At 38.9% G+C, this 20,187-nt stretch overlaps 1 protein-coding gene across 3 annotated transcripts in view; it reads right to left on the bottom strand.

The window, feature by feature from the left end:
• COL5A1 (collagen type V alpha 1 chain) overlaps positions 1-20,187 on the bottom strand; it is a 307,559-nt gene that overhangs the window by 8,291 nt on the left and 279,081 nt on the right. The window contains exons 62-67 of one of the 3 annotated variants that reach the window (XM_016433131.2): positions 18,642-18,897; positions 17,697-17,809; positions 9,735-9,803; positions 8,625-8,725; positions 8,104-8,185; positions 2,182-2,318 (exon numbers count right to left, since the gene is read on the bottom strand). In XM_016433131.2, the coding sequence (XP_016288617.1) occupies positions 8,134-8,185; positions 8,625-8,725; positions 9,735-9,803; positions 17,697-17,809; positions 18,642-18,897 (591 nt within the window). In that variant the 3' untranslated portion in view covers positions 2,182-2,318; positions 8,104-8,133. Of the gene's footprint in view, positions 1-2,084; positions 2,319-8,103; positions 8,186-8,624; positions 8,726-9,734; positions 9,804-9,868; positions 9,938-17,696; positions 17,810-18,641; positions 18,898-20,187 lie in introns of those variants that run through there. The other 2 variants (XM_007475261.3, XM_007475262.3) reach the window with 2 other exon arrangements.

Here is a 20,187-nt window from a genome sequence, read left to right as displayed (position 1 = left end):
ATGTAACCTCATTTGATCCTAGTAGGTGCTTTTATTATTATTTTTATAATTCAAAAATATTTTATTTTCCCAATTATGTGTAATAATTTTCAACATGTTTACTCAAATTATAAGATCCAAACCATCTCCATTCCTTCCTTCTCCACCCTCATTCAGAGATGGCAAGCAATTTGATCTGGACTATACATATATTATAATAATTGCTATTATTATTAACATTGTTATTAACATGAGGAAACCGAGGCTTAAGTTACAGGTTAAGTCACTTGCCCAGGATCAAATGGCAATAACTAGTAAGCATCTGAGTTAGGATTTGAATTTGAAGTCCTTCAGTCTTACTCATTAGGCCACTTGGCTGTCTAAATAGCTATTATTATTAAAAGTACCAGATCTTCCCTTTTCTTTCCAATTGTGTCCCAGGGCAGGTTGGGAGCCTTAAGCCCTGGCCCTATCCCTTTGTTCTAAAGTGACCTTGTTTATTTCCTCAACCAACACCCCAAATTCCCTGTTTAGAATGTCGGCATAAATCTCTATAAAGTCAATTATTTTATCACATTTTCTGGTGTAATTCCTTTCCTTTCTTGTAGATCAGCTCCCCCAGTTAGTCTGCACCCCAGGGTAGATGCTGGAGCCTCTGGCTCTCACTGCAGAGATGAAAGGTATTGAGTTTCTCTAGGCTCAGAGGTCTTGAAAATCAATGATCTCATACAGCTTTCAGAATTTGGGTAAGAAGGATGAATGCTCTCATCTCTTTACAACAATGGTAAGCGAAGTAAGGATGCCAATTGAATTCTCTCTTTTGCCTTTAAGAGAGTAACATGTCCAATTCAGACTGTATTCACTGTCTCCTTAAATTGTTTGAAGGACATCACTTCATTAGGGGCCAATCTGGGGCTCACAGCTTTTGCATACTTCCAATCAGGGGCTGGAGTAGCCTTCATATCCTATGATGGATAGGGCAAGATCCTGCCTCCAAATGCCTCCCTTTCTCTCTCTGTCTCTCTCTCTCTCTTTCTGTCTCTGTCTCTGTCTCTCTCTGTCTCTCTCTCTCTCTCTCACCTATATTTAATTATTCCTTTTGGCTAACATATAGTTTCTAGAATGCCTCCATTAAATTAGCACAAGTATTTCCTTGAAGAGATGATGCATTAAACCCTAGTATTTATCCACCACACCTCAGCTAGTAAGATGAATTTATTGGGTTATAGTAGGACCCGGAGGGAAAGAGTTTAGGCACATTTTGATTCAGTAATGTATGAAGGAAAGGTCCTTCCCTTATTCTTCCATCAAAACTTTGCAACTTTGTATGTACATCTGGATTTCAAGTCTGCTTTCGTTTTTCTCAGGGGAATACATGTGCTCCCCTACAGATATGAAGATATGTTCTCTAAGCCACCATGTGAGATGTTTTCCTAGCATCTTGGTTGGAGTAATTTCTCTAAACCTGGTCCCCTTTTTGACATGTATACATGCATGATGAGTGTTCATATATATATATATATATATATATATATACATTACACATTTAGATTTCTCTCTTCGGTCTCTATAGACATATTTATTTCTATAGACATATTGTTACTGAATGGATGGACAGTTGGCTTTGAAGCCTGGAAGACCTGGAACCAAATCCTGCCTCTCACACATAATAGCTGTGCAATCTTGGGCAAGTTATTGTATCTCAGTACCAAAGGTCAGTGGTCAGACTCAAATAGAAACAAGGCCACTAAAACATACACAAGGATCCCTGCAGGCTGTATATTTAACCTAAAAAGCCTCATATTGACATTATCTGTATTCTATTGTATTTTTATTTATTTTGTTAAATATTTGTCAATTTTATTTCAATCTGGTTCAGCCTGGGTTTGACATTTGCACTCTCCACAATTCCTAAGATTATAATTTGCAGAGAAGATACTGACCTGCATTAGGAGAGGGGGATTCCTTACTCAAGAGTTCCTAAATTAAATCATAGGCCCAATCCATATCTAATCTTACAAAACAAATGTTCATTAAATTATCCGAATCCTTGACCTTGGTCCCAGAAATAAGCATGTTGAACCTGGTGCTATTGAAATACTTACTGCACAGCCATCCATGAGAGCTCGGATGTAGGGATTGTTGTCATAAGACATTTCTTCATCATTGGAGCCCAAGAAGCGAATGGCTTTGTCATAGCTGCCTGTGGTGGCATCTTGCCAGGCGACTGACTGGTAGCAGTTGTAAGTGATGTTCTGCCGTGCTGAAGCACTTAGTAGCCTGAGGAATGTCATCTGTACCACTCCAACTGGATTCCCCTCTGAGTCCACATAGGAAAGCTAAAGTATTGGAGACAAAGAGAGGCAGGAGAAACTAGACAGTGACATAACAATAACAAATGATCCATAAAATCCTGGCATTTATATAGAGTGCTTTATGCTTTCCAAATTGCAGTCCTATTTTTATAATATTTGAATTATAGGGTAAAACCAGAATTGAACAACTTGGAACCACAATAACACACCTGAAAGACCATTCATTCATTCATTCATTCATTCTTTTTTTAAAAGCTTACCACCTTCTGTCTTAGAATCAATACTGCATATTGGTTGCAAGGCAGAAAAGTGATAAGAGCTATGCCAGATTAAATAGCTAGGCAGTGTCTGAGGCCCAATTTGAACACAAGATCTTCCCTACGTCTGGCTCTCAGTATACTGAGCCATCTAGCTAATCCCCAAGACTTTTTTTTTTTTTAAACCAGCTCCCTTAAGAATGTGCAGGTTCAAAAGGAACTGCCTATTGCATCTCGTCATGGGATGCATTCTGCTCTGCTTTTGCCCTGCAGTTGACATATGATCCACCTCATTAGGAAGCTGCCAAGGGCAAGGACCCTGTCTTTATCAAAACTTTGTATCTCATTCAGGAACAAACATAGTGTTCTGTGCAATAGTAGGTGCTTGGTAAATTTTACCAAATGTTGTCCAATGAATGAATGATTTCTCTCGTCTTGATGGCTAGACTGAATACCCAAAGCTCAAGGACAGCTGAAATCTCACTAATGCTTCAGAATGCCATCTCTTCTCTGTATGGATTTCTAAGTAATTGATGTCTGTAACTTGACACTTAAGAATACCTATCTTGCCCTGTTTTTAGGTTGTTTCATATATGTGGTTCTCATTTCCCCCATGAGATGATAAGATTTCAAAAGTAGACTTTTAGGTTTCATTTATCTTTTCTAGAGGTCATACTTATCTTTCTCCTGTACTTTTCATAGTCCCTAGCATAGGAATCCTCATATAATAATAGCTTTTTTTCCCTTTAAATCAAAGCTTGTCCTAATTGTCTGGGTCATACAAGGAACAGGCAGTTCTGAAAACTTGGCTCAGAACAACCAGGATGAGGACTCTGGAGAACAATTCTGTCACATTTACCCAAGACTTACAGCTTCACTAACGAGTCATCCACCCTTAAGGATAGGGGTGAAGCATATTTTGTTTCAGGGGCAGATTTTGGCAAAAATAATCTCCTATCTGATATCAGCAAATTATGTCTCACCCTAGCTAGGATGGATAGCAAAGTCTGGCGATATCCCAGAATAGGCATATGTCTTATTAGGGATGCCATCTAACATTCAGGAGGCTGTATTTCCATGTTGGAAGACAGGAGAGATAGCAGGGCACATGAAACACTGGTAGCTCAGGGTTTTATTTACTGGGCCATCAATAATCCCAAGTCTCCATCATTCAAACTAAAGGGAAGGGAACAACAGAAGTATGTCCCTGAATAATGACCAATATCAAATGTATGTCTATTAAATTGTCTTTCCTTTGTTTTGTCACAGATTTAGCCTTTCTAAATAGGTCTTAGGCCCAGAGCAAAGTGAATGTGGATCCCTTAAACCCACTCCAGTAACAGGACTGGAAAGAGCCCCAGAAGGGTCAAGGTAACCTGAGGCTTCTTATTTTTAAACAGCTTTTAAGATCATTAAATGGTAGATGAACTAGTAAAAATTGATGATCACATGCCCTTAGTTTAATAAAGAGAACTGCTTTATCCATGACACTGGAAAATGAAAAGAAACCAAAATTCAATTCAAAACATGAGAAGATGCCCTGTTTCAATGTGTCACTGCCCACAGAGCTTGGTTGAATATGCTGGAGCCCCATTTGAAGAGTAGCATGTGGGCCTTGGTCCTTTTTGGCACATAAAAAGGACACTGTTGGGGGAACCAAAGAGTGGAGGCATCTGGAGATCTCACTCTCCTTTTGAATATACATGGATACTCCTGTTCAATCTTTATAACCCCATCTGTATCAAGGAAAAATATCTCCAGTAGACAGACTCTGGCCTGTCATTCCATTCTTCACAGATGGATGCATATTTTCCCCCATCTATAGCTACAGCTGGGCTGCTTGGAATTGAAAAGGGGATGGTTTATTAAATCTCTTAGGGAAAAATAATCCCAGAGCCTTGAGAGACAATTAAAAAAACCCCAAAACAAAAAACCCCAACAAACCAAAAAAGCCTCTAAGCTTTCCCTAAGGAGTCATGGAACAATGGTTCGAGAATATTCCATCCTCTGTGGCTCAATTAGCAATGGATGGGTGAAGTAACTTTCTAATGAAAGGTAGTTGTCATTTAATCAACTCATCAATCAAAGACTATTTACTAATGGCTCCCATATTTGGTGCTCCATTCTGAACACTGGAGAAGAGAATACAAGGAAATCTGAGATACTGAAGGAGCTTGTAATTTAAATAGATATTAAATATGAATATACATGAAGAGATATCATGAAATAAGGCAGGTACCAGTGCCAAATGGCACCCCATTACCATGTCAAGGAGTTGTGATTTTATAGGTGAAGGAATGTCCTCCACCCAGGCAGTTGTTAATCTGTCAATATAACTTTGTATTTAAGTCTTAGATAGTTGTTTGAGGTGCAGGGATGTTCACAGGATCATAAACAGAGATTGAAGGGGACCGAGAGGCCATTTGCAATGCCTTCATTGTACTGATGAGGAGAAAGAGTCTCACAAAAGTTATGTGACTTGCCCAAGAGGTCACATAGAGAGTAAATAAATGTTAGTGATAGAATGTGAAACTTAGGCTCTCTGACTTCAGGACCAGGGATCTTTCTCCTGGGCTACAATGTTCATAGGAAGGAGAGAGGAGTTCTACCTCAAATATTCAGGGTAGTTTTAATGGAGGAGGTGGGAGCTGAGCTGGGTCAGAAAGGTGGAAACTGAGCTGCCTTTTTAAGAACTGGTCAATTCAGATCATAACTAATTCATGGTAAGATTTCTAATTTTCTCATTGGGTTGGAATCTTTAAATGGAGTGAAAGATAGCCAAAGTTAGGCTGTGATTCTGTTGATTGAATTCGGAGCTGCTTCATTCCTAGGATGGAGCCATGGCAAGACACCGAGTCTTGATGATCACAGGGAGAGGCATGGTTCCAGAGAAGAAACATCCTACTGGGCAAAGGCCAGTGAGATTGCTCTAATAAAAGATTCCTAAATTCCTTGGCAATGAAACTAAGGACTAGGCTTATCAAGAATCTCGTTTATGGGGATATACAATTTATTGAAAGATTTTCTTTTTAAAAATTATTTTAGGCCATATAGAGATGGGTTGTTGAAACCAATGCAAATTCACAAAATGTGAAAATTAGAAGAGATTTCAGAGACTAGTTAGTATAACCCATACCTGATCTAAAATTCCCCCATAACACATCTAATAAGTGGCTGGCTGTCCAGATTCTGCTTAAAAGTCTCCATTGAGAAAAAAGCCATGGTTTCCCATTAAAGTGTTGGGAAATCCTAATAGTCAGGCAGTTTTTCCTTGTATTAAATCTAAATTTGCCACTTTATAACTCCTATCCTTTTCTCTTTGTTTTATAACCTTTACAGCCAAGCAGAATAAGCAATCCTTCCTCTATATGACAACCTTTGATGACGGTTATCATTTTCCTCCAAGTCTTTCCATCTTTAGGCTAAATATTGCAAGTTCCTTCAATTGTTCCCCACATGGCAAGACTTTGATGCCCTTTACAATCTTAGTTACTCCCCTCCATCCCCTCCAGATGCTCTTCAAATTATTAATGCTCAGGGGGCAGCTAGGTGTCTCAGTGGATTGACAGCCAAATCTTCACATGTGGCCTCAGATACTTCCCAGCTGTGTGACCCTGGGCAAGTCACTTCACCCCCATTGCCTAGCCGTTACCACTCTTCTGCCTTAGAACCAATACGTAGTATTGATTCCAAGATGGAAGGTAAGGTTTTCAAATTATTAAAGCTCATTTTAAAATGTAGTTGCCACATCTAAATATAATACCCCCCAGGGTATCCCAGGGATAACCTTCTTAGTTCTGGTCACTATAACTTTCTGTAATGAAGTCTAAGATCCCAATACCTCTTTTGTCTGCCATACCTCATTGGAGATTCATACTGAGCTTTTAGCTTACTAAAACTCACATTTTTTTTTTCAGATAAACTTCAGCTATTGGACTTTTTCTTGGAGAGGAACAGTACATATTTTGCAAAATGTAAGTAGTTAACAAAGACTAAGGAAACATAAATGATTCTGGAGACCATGGCATAGAGAACATTTTCTTTTTCCAGTAGGTAACTGCAAAGTTACCTAATCTACCAGATGGAACCAAGTCTTTTATCCCCTCTGAACAAAAACTAGATATGAAATAAAAATGGGTAAAATCTAGTGGGGGGGGGACAAGCCAAATCATGGGGCTTGGAGTTGACTTGGGTTGAAATCCTAGTTCTGGGTTGTGATTTTTAGCAATTTATTTCATTTATCCATCTGTAAGATAAATGGTAATATGATGATCCCTAAAGTCCATTATAACTCTAGCATGGGGTGATTGTGTTTCAGACCACAAAACATACGAATATCTCTTTATTAATTTTATTGACTTTTTGGGGGAGATGTTAGTACCCTTTATCATTTAATTTCATGGTATTTCTCCATCTTACAATTAGCCAATTTTAAAATTCAAGGTAAACTAAAACTAATTTTTATTTGAGTAGGTTTTTTTTATGGAAATAGTGAGATTTAGGGGAGAATTTTGTGACCCCACAAACAGTCTAGGTGGGGGATGCAGATTCCATCGCTAGGAATCTTTTCCTTAGAGAGCAATTCTGCTGTTCCTTCCCTTAATTTGAAAACAAAGCAGGTGTTCAGTTGTACCTGTCTGACATCATGGGCCCAAAGGCGTCTAGACAAATCAAGTTTCAGAAATATATAAATAAAAGAATAGTATACAAACCAGAGATCAGGATCCGGCTGGGTTGTCCTTCTGAGAGGGAAATATGACTGACTATGAGAAAGAATGCATGCCAGAGGGAAGAGATCAGAGGAAACTCAGTTGGGGACAGAAGGATCTGAAAAAAGAAGCTACCTCTTTAGAGGCAGCCTGCCAACAGAATAGAATTTTCACGAGATATTACCTTCCTTTCTAGGTTACATCTCTGTGTGTGAGGGCTACCATACTGCTCACTGGAATGAGGTCCTTTGCCCAGGATGGGGAACAGAAGTCCCCAGGCAATTTTAGTTCCACCTATTTATGTCTATGACAGCAAAGATAAACTATAACATCCCACAAGGAGCGGCCCTCACTGAATATTCATTCAGGCATCTGCAGATGCTGAGGAGAGGGTGAGAAATAATGATTTGAAAACACAATAAGAACAGTAGGTATTTTCCTTTGAACTTTTGAGCTTGGTCAATTGTCTGTTACCAAAACAAAAGGTACAAGAATAGTTTTTTGGGTAACCTTTGGATACTAAATAGCCCACTCTCCTTTCCTTTAATAGATTTCTATAAAGAAAGGGTATTGGTGGGCAGCATAGATTATTCTACAATCTGCAAGAACTTGGATGTTGGGGAAACTTCCCTCATATAGGTCTGCTGGTTCACTCCCTTTCATAGCTATATTGCAGATTGTAAGCATCTCTACAAGTGGAATAAATTGTGCCTGGATGCATGATCCCCTTTGTGGATTGCAGAAAGGGAGCTTGTCATCCCTGGATCTGTAGGGATTTAACTTCCCACAGAGTTTTACCTTCACTCATCCATCCACCTCACTGTCCTCTCATCCCCGTCTCACCTGAAACAAATGACACCTCCTCTCAAGCTACTATTCTTTATCGAGTGATAATTCATTTCCAGATCCTTCTGTGTTTTGATGGCTGTTTTCAGAGGAGGGTGCAAAGGAGAGAAAGATCAGAAAGAAAGCAGGAGAGAATGAAGACAGAACAAGTCTGCAGTGCAAGGTCACAAAAATAAAATAACAAAAAGCCTCTTATATTGTGGCAGAGGAGAAAACAAGTCCTGAAGGGGATGGGGAAAGGGCTGACATGGCTGGGGTTTTGTTTGTTTTGGGCGGGGGGGGGCAAGAAACAGAGTATGGAATATTAATAATTAGCCAACGAGGTGCTTGAAGCTTAAGAAATGAGAGATAATCCATCAAGAGCTGATAGATTAAAATGCTGGCTAAAAGCCAAGGCTCTTGGAAATATTTGGGGGAGGGGACAGCACATGGTTCCCATGGAATTCTGCAGAACTAATTATGAGGATCAGTTGTGTACACTCAGGAGGAGAGGGATGGGGACCAGGGGCCACAGGTACCTATAGTGTCTTTTGGGGGTGGAATTTGCTGATCTCCATAGCTTGGATTCCTGGATAAGAAAGCAGCTCCTTAAAGTAGCTCTCAGGGTGGAGTGGAAGGTCTGAGGAAGGGACCAGAAGGAGAAAGGTTTAGGCTGTGGACATCACTTCTTGACCTTTCTCTATTCTAGAAACTTTTTCTATTTCTACATTGCCAATGGGAGGCAAAGAGAGGAAAAGGACCCATGTGAGTGGCAGTGTCTAGGATTCCATGGCTTTCTGCCATACAAACGAAAGGGACGTGCCAATCTGAGTCTCAAAAGCAGACCTGGATCCAGCTCTGCAAGGCATAGGGAGTCTCTACCAGGACTAAGCTGTCCACACAATGATCTACATTCTGCTTGAATCAGGTTGGGTTTTTGTCTGTTCCGATTCCTCAAAACTGAGTAAAAACTCATTTGCTGGAATCCATGTTTCTTACATATTTCCGTAGCCAGTACATCCAGATACTTTACTCTATGTATATAGAGATAAGCCCAGTCCTCTCCATTACTGTTTGAAAGCTTCAGAGTCAATGAGAACTCCAGGAAGAACAATAAAGACGCCTGGGCATAGAAATAGGCTGGGAAGGTGAGAGGGGAGTTCTGTCAGAAGGCTCCCAACATTTCTAGAGGTCTTGGATGAATTTCATTCTGGTCCTAGGCTGGCACTGGCCAGAATGAAATCCTCCCACCAAATGTTTATGCTTGATTCCCAGGCTGCTGGAGAGCCCCTGTACTTTGGCAGATGCCGAGTCCCACTCCTGAACAGTGCCCACTCCCAGCTGCCACTCTGGACTCGCTGAGTTCTGATGAGACTAAATTTAAAACCTGCCTCCCACTCCTAGTCCTGAATTAACTTTAGACTGGAGTGGCTTGGGTGTGGGTACAGGGGTGGGGTGGGGGCTGCAGAAAGGGAGGAAGGAGTGTGGCATCTTTTCTCAGAGTTCGACCCAAATGTGAAGAAGTTTGGCCAAACCTGTAACAGCAAGTGCCCAACATGGTTATTAGTCCAACATGCAGAGTGTCGTGAGTTTGGCCATGTCCAAAGCAGGCACGGGCCAAGGGGGCCCTGCCGAGGTTAGCCACTTACCATAGAACCTCGCTTGTACTGACTATACCAGGTAGAAGGCTGCTCTTTGGGCCAACGGGCCATTTTATTCTGTAAAATACGAGATGGTTTGGGGTTTAAAGCCAAAACTGCAAAGAGATGAGGGGCTTCCTTACCAGTTTACCACGCTTGAATTCACTGAACCAGGAGCCTGGGTTTTCCTTGGGCCAAGAAGTAATTCTGGCCTAAACACATAGCAGGGGAGATGGAAAGGGAGAGAAACAGAGAACACAAGAGTTAATTCTCCTGCCTCAGTGAAAAATTGTCCAACTTTCTTTACATCAACATCCTCAAAGTTGTTGTTTTTTGACCAAATATTCTCCTTCAAGAATGCATTAGGACCTGCTTGATCACATGGGTTGATGGGATATGATTGGGGATGTAGACTCTAAGCGATGACCCTAGTGTAAATATCAATAATATGGAAATAGGTCGTGATCAGTGACACATGTAAAACCCAGTGGAATTGTGCGTCGGCTATGGGAGGGGGTTGGAGGGAGGGAAGGGAAAGAACATGAATCTTGTAACCATGGAAAAATATTATAAATTAATTAATTAAATAAAATTTTACAAATTAAAAAAAAAAGAATGCATTAGATTTGGTCTTCACATCTCTTTAGTCCCCTTGGTCTCCCTGCTTCTCTGACTAGAGAGCTACAGAGTGGAGCAAAGAATTCCTCCCCAAACCTCTATTTATTGATTGATTGATTTAAAACCCTTACCTTCCATCTTGGAGTCAATACTGTGTATTGGTTCCAAGGCAGAAGAGTGGTAATGGTTAGGCAATGGGGGTCAAGTGACTTGCCCAGGGTCACACAGCTGGGAAGTGTCTGAGGCCAGATTTGAACCTAGGATTACCCATCTTTAGGCCTGGCTCTCCATCCACTGAGCTACCCAGCTGCCCCCCCCCCCCAACCTCCATTTAAAGAGGGCTCACAGACAAGTCAAGTCTTCATTTCTCTTCAGCTACATTACTTGGACTGGACTCCACCATAATTCCCTTCTCTGTTCTGAGCTTTTTTTTGTGTGTGTTGTTTTCCCACATTAGACTGTAAATTCTGTGAGGGCAGGGCCTGTCTTTCTTTTTTATTTGTATCTCAGTACTTCAAACAGTGGCCAGGACATATATACTTAATAAATGTTTATTGACTGTTTCCATTCATGGTGTCTTCCATATTATACCTTACTGCAAAAATTATTTCAGTGACAGCTGAAAGACTCTATCCCTGCTTTCAGATATCTGCTTTTCTTACACCCCATAATCTTAATTCTAGATAGAATTTAGACGAAATTAGATGCTGCTATTCCTTTGGCTTAAGATAAATGAAAATACCACTAAGAGGGCTACTCATTAGCCCATTATCAATCATTAATGCCTTACTTAGAATTCATTAGAGGTTTTCCAACATGACTACTTACTCAGAGTAGCCTCAAGTGGGGAGGAATAGCACCCAGAAGGGGTAAATTTCCATAAGGGAACACAGAGTACCAGGAAGGATAGACCTGCAATAGTTGTCTTGGACAATGAGGAGGCAAAGTGAGTACATTGGCCAGCACCAGTAGGAGGGAGCAGAAGCTTTGCTAGGGGTGTGGAGGGTCTATCCCTGATTCAAGGGCTCTTGAATAAAATCCACTAAAGTCTTCAATGCTTCCCCTATCAGCGCTCACTGCTGGGTGTTAATGTGCTCCCTTCTCAAGTTCCCTTTATAATAGTCTCTGCCTTACCCATATTTAACAACCCTTCTGCTAGGGAAATGGTCAAAAATATCTATCTGCTTGGATTATTTAAGGCCTGGTTGCTCTGCAAGTAAGCTGTTTGCTATTATGGTATTTCTCTACACCTGGCACATCTCTGTAGATGTGCGAAGTTTTTCAATGGTGTTCCATGTCCTGGTCTGACCCACTATTACTATTGAGAAAAGGACACAAAGACCTGCTTTTGTTCTCAGACCCTTTAAAGCCGCGTAAGATATTTAAGAAAACAACATGTACCATCTCAGTAGGTCCCCACCAAAAGCAGCATAACTCTTCCTTTTAATTCAAGTGGGGGTAGTTATAATTTTTGCTTTTTGGTTTGACCATTAATGTATTTGAATAGTTTGTTTTCCTTCTTGAAATGTTTTAATTTGTTTTTATTCTAAACTTAACAAACACCTAAAATGTGCATTTCCATATTCACTGTAAAATATAAAGATGCAGATAATGATGATAAAAATAGTGATCATTTATATATACACCTATTATTACAAATCACAATACATATATGATATCATTTGATCCTCATGTCAATCTTGTATGGTAGGTGCTAATGCTATTTTTATCTCCACTTTATAAATGAGGAAACAGGCTTGCCCAGGATTACACAGCAAAAGTCTGAGGTGGAATTTGAAATCAGGTTTTCCAGATTCCAAGTCTAGTGCTCTTAGTCACTATGGATTAAGCACAGCTTGCTTTTTTTTTTCTGGTATATAATACATTCAATATGTGACTTTCAAAGCTGTCTTCTTGCTAGTCAATGACTCCTTCTGACCTTTCTTTAGTTCTGTATCACTGTAAAAATACCTCCACTCTCATTGAAAAACAACCAAAAAACCCTTTATAAGCAAAATAAATTCCCACACTGGTCATGTCTAAAAACATATGCTTCATTCTGCATCTTGAGCCTCTCATCTCTCTCGGTTTTTCTCTCTCTCTGGCTCTGTCTGTCTGTCTGTCTCTCTCTGGAGGTAGATGGAACTGTGGTTGGACATTGCATTGATCAGAGCTCTAAAATCTTTCAAATGTTTTGTTGTAATTGTTATCGTTGAAAATTTTGATGTTATAGTAAAAATTGTTCTCCTGGTTTTCCTTATTCCATTCTATCAGTTTCATACAAGACTCCCCAAGTTTCACTGAAACCTTTTGCTATTTTTATAGCCTTAAATTCATATACCCTAATTTGCTCAGCTATTCCTTAATCCACAGGCACCATCTTAAGCTTCCAATTCTTTGCTACTAAGGAAAGAACTGCTATAAATATTTTCAACATATGGGTCCGTCATCATTTTTCTTTGATCTTGTTGGGAGGGCAGGCTTATGTAAGTATCACTAGGACAAAGGTTATGCAGAGTTTAGTAACTTTGGGAGCAGAGTTTCAAATTGCTTCACAGAATGGCTAACCAATTCATAGCTCCATCAATAGTATATATATATATATATATATATATTTCTTTCTATATCTCTTCCAACATTTATCATTCTCCTTTTTTGTCATTTTTACCAATTTGATATGTCAGAGGCAGAATGCCAGAGCTGCTTTAATTCACTTTTCTCTAATTATTAGTGACTTAGAGCATTCTCTTTTCATTTCTTTGTTGGTAACTTGGATTTTCTTTTAAAAACTATCAGTTCATATCTTCCATGTATTTATTTGGGAATTTTATTGTTGCTTCAAGAGGTAGAGTGGTCCTGCCAAAGGGATCATTGGATCTAGAAATTCTAAGAATATCTTCCCTCCTGAGAAGCAGGACATGGGTCATTGGTGACATCTGAGAGGTCTATTTCATTCTTTGTCTTTGTATCTCCAGAACTGAGCACTGTGACTGACACATAATACATTATTAATACATTCTTGTTGACTGATTGACTGACTGGCACTAAAGTTGGAAATGGAAAATCCAGAATGCTAATAGAATGAAACAGCTAGATCAGTCCTTTACAATTCCTCTGCAAAGAGCAGTGGGTGGAAGGGAAGAGAGGGGCCTCCTCTCTTCAGACTGGCATCTAGGGATGATTCATGAGGGGATCTGTGTTCAGAAACAAGCTCCAGCTTGTATTACATTAAGTGTCAATAATTCAAACTCTCATTCCCCTGACCTAGCAGGGCCTCTGAATCTAAAATTTGAAGAACATACTAAGAAAACAGCAAAGAAAGGAAGTCTTTAAGGGGAAGCATGGGGGTCCCACTGAAACGTGTCCCTTTTCTGCCTCCCTTAAGGTCTCTGACCTTCCTCATCTTTGTTTTTAAAACCTCCTAAAATCAAAAGTTAAACTTAGATAATCTGCTTTAAAGATAATTTGCCTTCTCTCAGAGAAGAATGCCTTTAAGACATCCATCCCTAGGGTGATGGTTTCCTATCCTAGAAAAGCCTGTAATCTCATATTCAATCACTTCTCTTACATTTTATGTTAGCACTGTAAATGGATATTTCCTGTCCTCCTCCTCTCCTCTCCAACTTGTATTCCCATCTTGGATCATGGGATCATAAACATAGAGCTAGAAGAGACCTCAGAGATATCTCAATTCATCCTTTCTCGTTTTACAGATTAGGAAACTGAGACCTAGGGAGTATGAATGAGTTGCCCAAAGTCACAAGAGAAGTAAGTGTCTGAGGTGAGATGCGATGCTATGGCCTCTGACTCCAAGTCAGTATGCTTTCCATTGTATTATACTTTCCTGATATGAACACAATATTGATCAGTGCAGTAGTGCTAACGTTGGACTCTGAGAGACTGAGCTTGTCTTTATAAATCTATTTCTATGAGAATGAGACCAGTCACTTTTCCTTTATGGCTAAAGGACTTTTCATAGATTCTGTCAATATGAATTCATTGGCTCTCCTCCTTTTCCCCAAAATGATCCTCTCCCCACAAAAAGACAGGAAAATACTCTGGGGCCCTCAGGGAGAGCTGGGCCAGAAATGGAAAGCATTACTTTACTAGGAAATCTTTGTGCTTACGAGAAACCTTTCATTCTAATTTACCCACAGTGAGGCTATTCAGGATGAATAACTGGCAACCAGAGGAAGCTGAAAATAACAAGATCTTTGCTAAGTTAATTTAATTCTTGGAATTGGGCCAGGCTCACAGAACCTGGAACCAGAGAGGGCAGGTTGTGCGACTTCTCGTTTGGTGTTTGCCGCATGAATCTTGCCACTCGAATCACAGACTCTCACAGTCTAGAAATTTCAAATCAGGGGAGATTTGAACCTGAGATCCACAAATCCTCTGAGCTGACATTATAGCCTAATCAGAGCTTTCCTGATCCTTATGACCCAAGTGTGGGCTATAACATACTCTATTTCCAAAATGATTTAGAGGGAGGGAAGACTGTGGCCCAGGAGGAGAACCTGAGTTTAAACATCATTCCCTCATGCTAGGGCTTATTCCTCAACAGTTGAAGCTCTTAAGGATGTAATTTTAAAAGCTGGCATTTGGGTGGGTATGTAATACATGGTATGTATAAATAATGTAGATGTATATATGTACACATGTATATATGCAATATATTCACACATATATTTACATATACCCATGTGAACATATAATATGGATATAGACTTTATATACACATATAGGCACTTGTGTCTATATATGCATCCATATATACTATGTGTATTTATATGTGTATTCACATAGGTCTCTACACGTGTGTATATTTTTGCATGTATACACATATATCTATGTGCCAAAATGAATCTTGCAAAATATGTGGGCAGTTAACTATAATGTAATGAATTAGATTTTCTTTTGAGATCTATGGAAATTAATATCATTACAGGAATAATAGAGGCTTGGCCAAGAATTCTGGAGGTTTGTGTTTTATTTCTGGCTTTGTCATTTGCTTACTGAGTAACCCTGAGCAAATCACTTTTGTGAATCTCAGTTCCCTCATCTGTGAAATGGGGGGATTGAAAGAGATGATTTCTCAGGCCTCTTCGGGCTCTATTAAGGCCTAGTATTGATCCATTGTCCAGTTTTCATTCAAGACTATTTCAGCTCTGATGTCTTTGTTCCTGGTGAGGGCAACAGTGAAAAATTCTCCAACATTTTTGTAAGTTTTTTTAAATTTCCATTTTTTTTATTCCATACTGGTCACATTGCCTGGACTACTATGGATAATGCTGTGTTCATATGGCTGAGCTTGGCATTACTGAGAGCCTGAGACTTAGCTTAGTACATATTTTGCCCTTTTAATGAAGAAATATTTCCAACTCCACTTGAAAAGTCTTATGATTAGGAAATACTGACATCTTCCTTTCTCTTGGTCTCTCTTAGCCTGCTTCCCATGCAAGATTTTTTGGAGGGAGAAAGGTTGGAGAAGTGTCAACAAATACGTCTTTTCATTACCTTGCTGGGACACAAATTGAATCAGCTGTGCAATTAAGAACAAAAATTACCCACCTATAAAATACAGTTACCCGTCTGCTCTCCCCCCACAGGAGGTATGTACACAGTCATAAAAAAATGAAAACTACGCTTCTTTCTGACATTAATCTTTATGCTCCAGAATAAATACCAGAAGGATATATTTTTTAAAAACTGGAATAAATTAAGAACTATTTCTCTTATTAAGTATGGCCAATGTCTTATTATAACCTAAGGATAAATAAACATATTAAAAATAATCAATAATTCTCTGAAGTCAGTAGGCATTTTATAAATTCCTTCACTTTTAATTTCTGGAATGAAGCAGTCAAGGTGTAACCAAAGATTAATTCTTTCTATGTGGGCCATAACAAGATAAAATGCAACATTAGGCAGAAAAACACAAGTATCACTTACTGGGCACACCCAGGAAAACTTACATCTCCCTCTGTACTTGAGTTCAAATCTTTGAGAGGCTAACAAAGAGTAGAGGTATTAGTTATTCTCTGTGACCCACCAATGGCAGAAGAAGGAGAATAGGGCAGAAGATGTCAAGAGGAAGATTAATGCTCCATATAAAGAAAAACTTCCTAAAATTTAAAGTGCTTCATCAGTGAATAGGCTGCCAGGAGGTCTTTAAGCTGTGACTAGATGGCCAATTATTTGGGATGTTTAAGTATAAGGTAAACTGGATGACTTCAAAGTCCTTTGCAACTCTAAAATTTCGTGCTCCTGTCAAGGATTTGATGGAATTAGCTAGGAACATTTTCCATATCCATACTGCCTTCAAAAAACCATTTTCAGGTGAGGATTTGGTGCTTCTCTATGCCAAGACAGTCAAAAAATGAGTGCACACTAAAAATAAAAGTGAATTGAGAGTGATGGCAGTATACTGTAATATCAGCAACAGCCTTTGCATTCTTCTCAAAATTGTTGAAACTAAAGATAATGAGCTATAAAAGAAATGTGCTCATAGATTTTCACACACATATACACACACATTCCTTCCCAAAACTATCTAACCTAAAAAGGATGAGCTATAAAAGAAATGTTCATAAAGTGGCTAAATCCCAATCCAACAGAGGAGAGAGGCTTTGAAGAAAATAAGATCCCAATGGTGACAAGGAAAATGAAACTGACATAAAACGAATCAGAATCCAATTGACTTCAGCAACTAATTAACCAGGAATTTTTTTGGCATTGAACTTGCAAGAGAAAGATGCAACTCATGAAAAACCAAATGGATTATTAGAGTCCAAGAAGGAGCTTCCAGCAGAGGTCCCTGTGGTTATTTACCATTCAGTTCAGTCTCCCATATTTTTTACTTCTGATCTGGATGCCCTTTATGTCATCCCTAATGTTTAGACTAATGATAGTTAAAGCCCTGAAAACTCCTCCAGCAATTATCCCTGGTTGTTTGCCAGACTGAACTAGCTAAGGTAGGAAAAGGGACCCAGGAATTTTCAGGAATATTTTTAGGAATGGTTGAACATAAAAGAGTAATTCTACTTAAATATTAATTGACCAGAAAACCCAGTTCATCATATTATTCCTTTCCCTAAAATTTCCAGGAAGTGATGTTTCATCCTACTTGTTTACTCTGATTTTCTATTTTAAATTCCTTAAATTAAACTTTAGGAAGTCAGTTTTCTTGATTCTGAAATAATCAGGAAGAAATAGATCATTTGCTGATTTTCATTTGTAAATCAGAGTAATTTTACAACTGAGGTCATCCCACTGAACTTACTAGCTGCAAAATATCCACACTGGGAAAAACAAAACCATTTTCAGAAGAAAATAAATTATACCAACACTTACTCCTTCTGATTTCTTATCAGGGAAGATGCAAGTTTCTCCACCAGCTGTGAAATTGCAGTAAACTTTGAAAGAATCCCTGGAGCATCCTTGATTAGGGTCAACCCAATATTCACCTGGATTTCAGAGGGAAAAAGCAAATCAGGCAGGGTTCAGAAAATTTAATTAATTCTTGGAATATTTCTTTCTCCTTGGATATGAATGTCCCATTTCAAATCAATTTTTAAGCTGTTTGATTGGGACAATAATTCAAGCATCTTTTAATTTTTTTCTACTAAACTCATAAAGGAAATCTATAGAGTAATTCTATGGAACCAGCTGGACCTTTGACACACCCAGGGCAAGTTATAATGAATGAGATGGAGTGGACAGTTAATGCAGAGGATAATTTACTTACATGCTTGGCTTCAAATTCCATTAAAATAATTTATTTTTTAAAATGTAAAAGTGTTTTAAAGTGTAGTCTAAAGTCAAGAGCATTGCATTTTTTTTTAAATCCAACACCCCCATCGAGCTTCCTTAAACAGGAAATGAGATGCTTGAGATGATTTATTTTTCTAATATAAGCATGGTACTTGACTTCCTCATGGATTAAAAAAAATCTAATAGGTTTACAAATTATGTTGAGTTGGGCATCTCTAGTTTCATGGCTCCCCTAATAACAATAATAACTAACATTTATATAGTGCTTTAAGGTTTGCAAAGCACTTTACATATATTATCTCATTTTACTCTTACAATAACCCTAGGAGGAAGGTACTATTATTATTCCCATTCTACATGTGAGGAAACTGAGGCAAACAAAGATTAAATAACTTCCCTGGAGTCATACAGTTAGTACTAGCGGCAAAATTCAAATCTAGGTCTTCCTGATTCCAAGGCCAGTGTTCTCTTCATTGTGCCATGTAGCTACCCTCCCCAACCTCTACCCCCAATCCTAACACTTACCATCAGGGAAGTCAGGGTGACAGAGTTGCAAGTCCTTGCAAGTACGAGCAGGATTGTGCTGAGTACCCAAAGGATGCTTCATCTGTTCAATTTCCAGTTTCAAAGAGTTGAGTGAGCCAAATATCTCTTCCATGCCATCAGCATAATCCATGTAGTTCTCACCATTGCCATCATCAAGTAATTGGCTGGCATCAATGTTCCGTCGGGTCCTAGAAGCCTGAATGGGCAATGGCTGAATGACTTCACCTGGAGGACCCTGTGATATGGAAGAAGTCAAAGCAAATCAGCAAAATCAGCAAACCATAACCAATTCAGAAACAGTTTCAAGTATGCAAGCCCAGCTGGAATGATGCATGTGCATATTATAGGGCAGTGGATTTGTCCTTTGCCACAACTCACTCCTGACTTTCTTTTCTACAACTCTACCTTAGCCTAGGCTCTCATTAAGCTCACAGCTGCTACATTAGACTAACAGACTAACTCTCCAGGTTTTCCATCCTTATTTGAATATATTCTATATACAGTGAATCTTTTATTTTAACAAACATCTATTAGGGACCTACTAAGTTTAATGCATTGTGTTGGGCTGTGGGAGAGGTACAAAGCTGAATGGGATACAGTCCTTGCCCTCATGGAGCTTACAGTCCAATAGAAGAATTCCCAATAGATTTCTCCTATGGGAAGCCTTTCCTGATCCTGTTCCTCTCTCTCCTTTTCCCTCAATTTATCATGCATACACTTATCTGTCTTCATATTGTACCCTAAGTGGAATTTAGGCTTCTTGATGTCAAGAACTGGATTTTTTTTTGTTTTTGTTTTTTTTTTATATTTTCAGAACCTACGATGCCTTGTAAGTAGTAAGAGGTTAATATATACTTACTCAATTGGATAAACACATTAATACAAAATCTCCTTTAGATCCCTTTTTATCATGCCATTGTTTTTTTTTTAAACAATTTTCTGGAATAAGTTTAAGCTTGCCATTCAAACCTTCCAATACATGGTTCTATTCTGGAATCAGGGATTTAGAGCTGGAAGGGGCTTCCTATATATTCATTTTAGAGTCCCCTCATGGCCCTTAGCTCTTCTAGTCCATTTCCTCCTCATCCCCAATATGTTCCTGACTTTATTCCTTGTTCACTTGTTCTCTCAATCTAGAAATGTCCTCTCTAGTTCTTTCTACTAATCTAACATCTTTATTCTATTCAAGGTTCAGCTCAAGTTCTTCCTAATTCCTTCAGCCTGAAATACTCTTAAATTACATTTCCCTTCTCTGAATTTCTATAGCACTCAAGAGCCTGGACCATATAATTTTACACTTGATTGCATGCTGCCTTGTATAGCTAATTGTTTCATGTATGAGTCTTGTCTCCCTAGCTGGGCTGTGAATAACTGGAGAACAAAACTATGTAATCTACATTTTTATATCACCCACAATTGCACAGGAGTATGTACCCAGAGAACACCTAATCTATACTTTTGACCCCCAGAAGTAATTAATTTTCTAGATGTTTACATACATATATCTAAAATCAAGACTGGGAAT

Source organism: Monodelphis domestica, chromosome 1, assembly GCF_027887165.1.
Source record: "Monodelphis domestica isolate mMonDom1 chromosome 1, mMonDom1.pri, whole genome shotgun sequence".
Taxonomy (NCBI): domain Eukaryota; kingdom Metazoa; phylum Chordata; class Mammalia; order Didelphimorphia; family Didelphidae; genus Monodelphis; species Monodelphis domestica.
The sequence above is the reverse complement of the archived record's forward strand: the minus strand, read 5'-3'. Positions and strand labels throughout refer to the sequence as shown.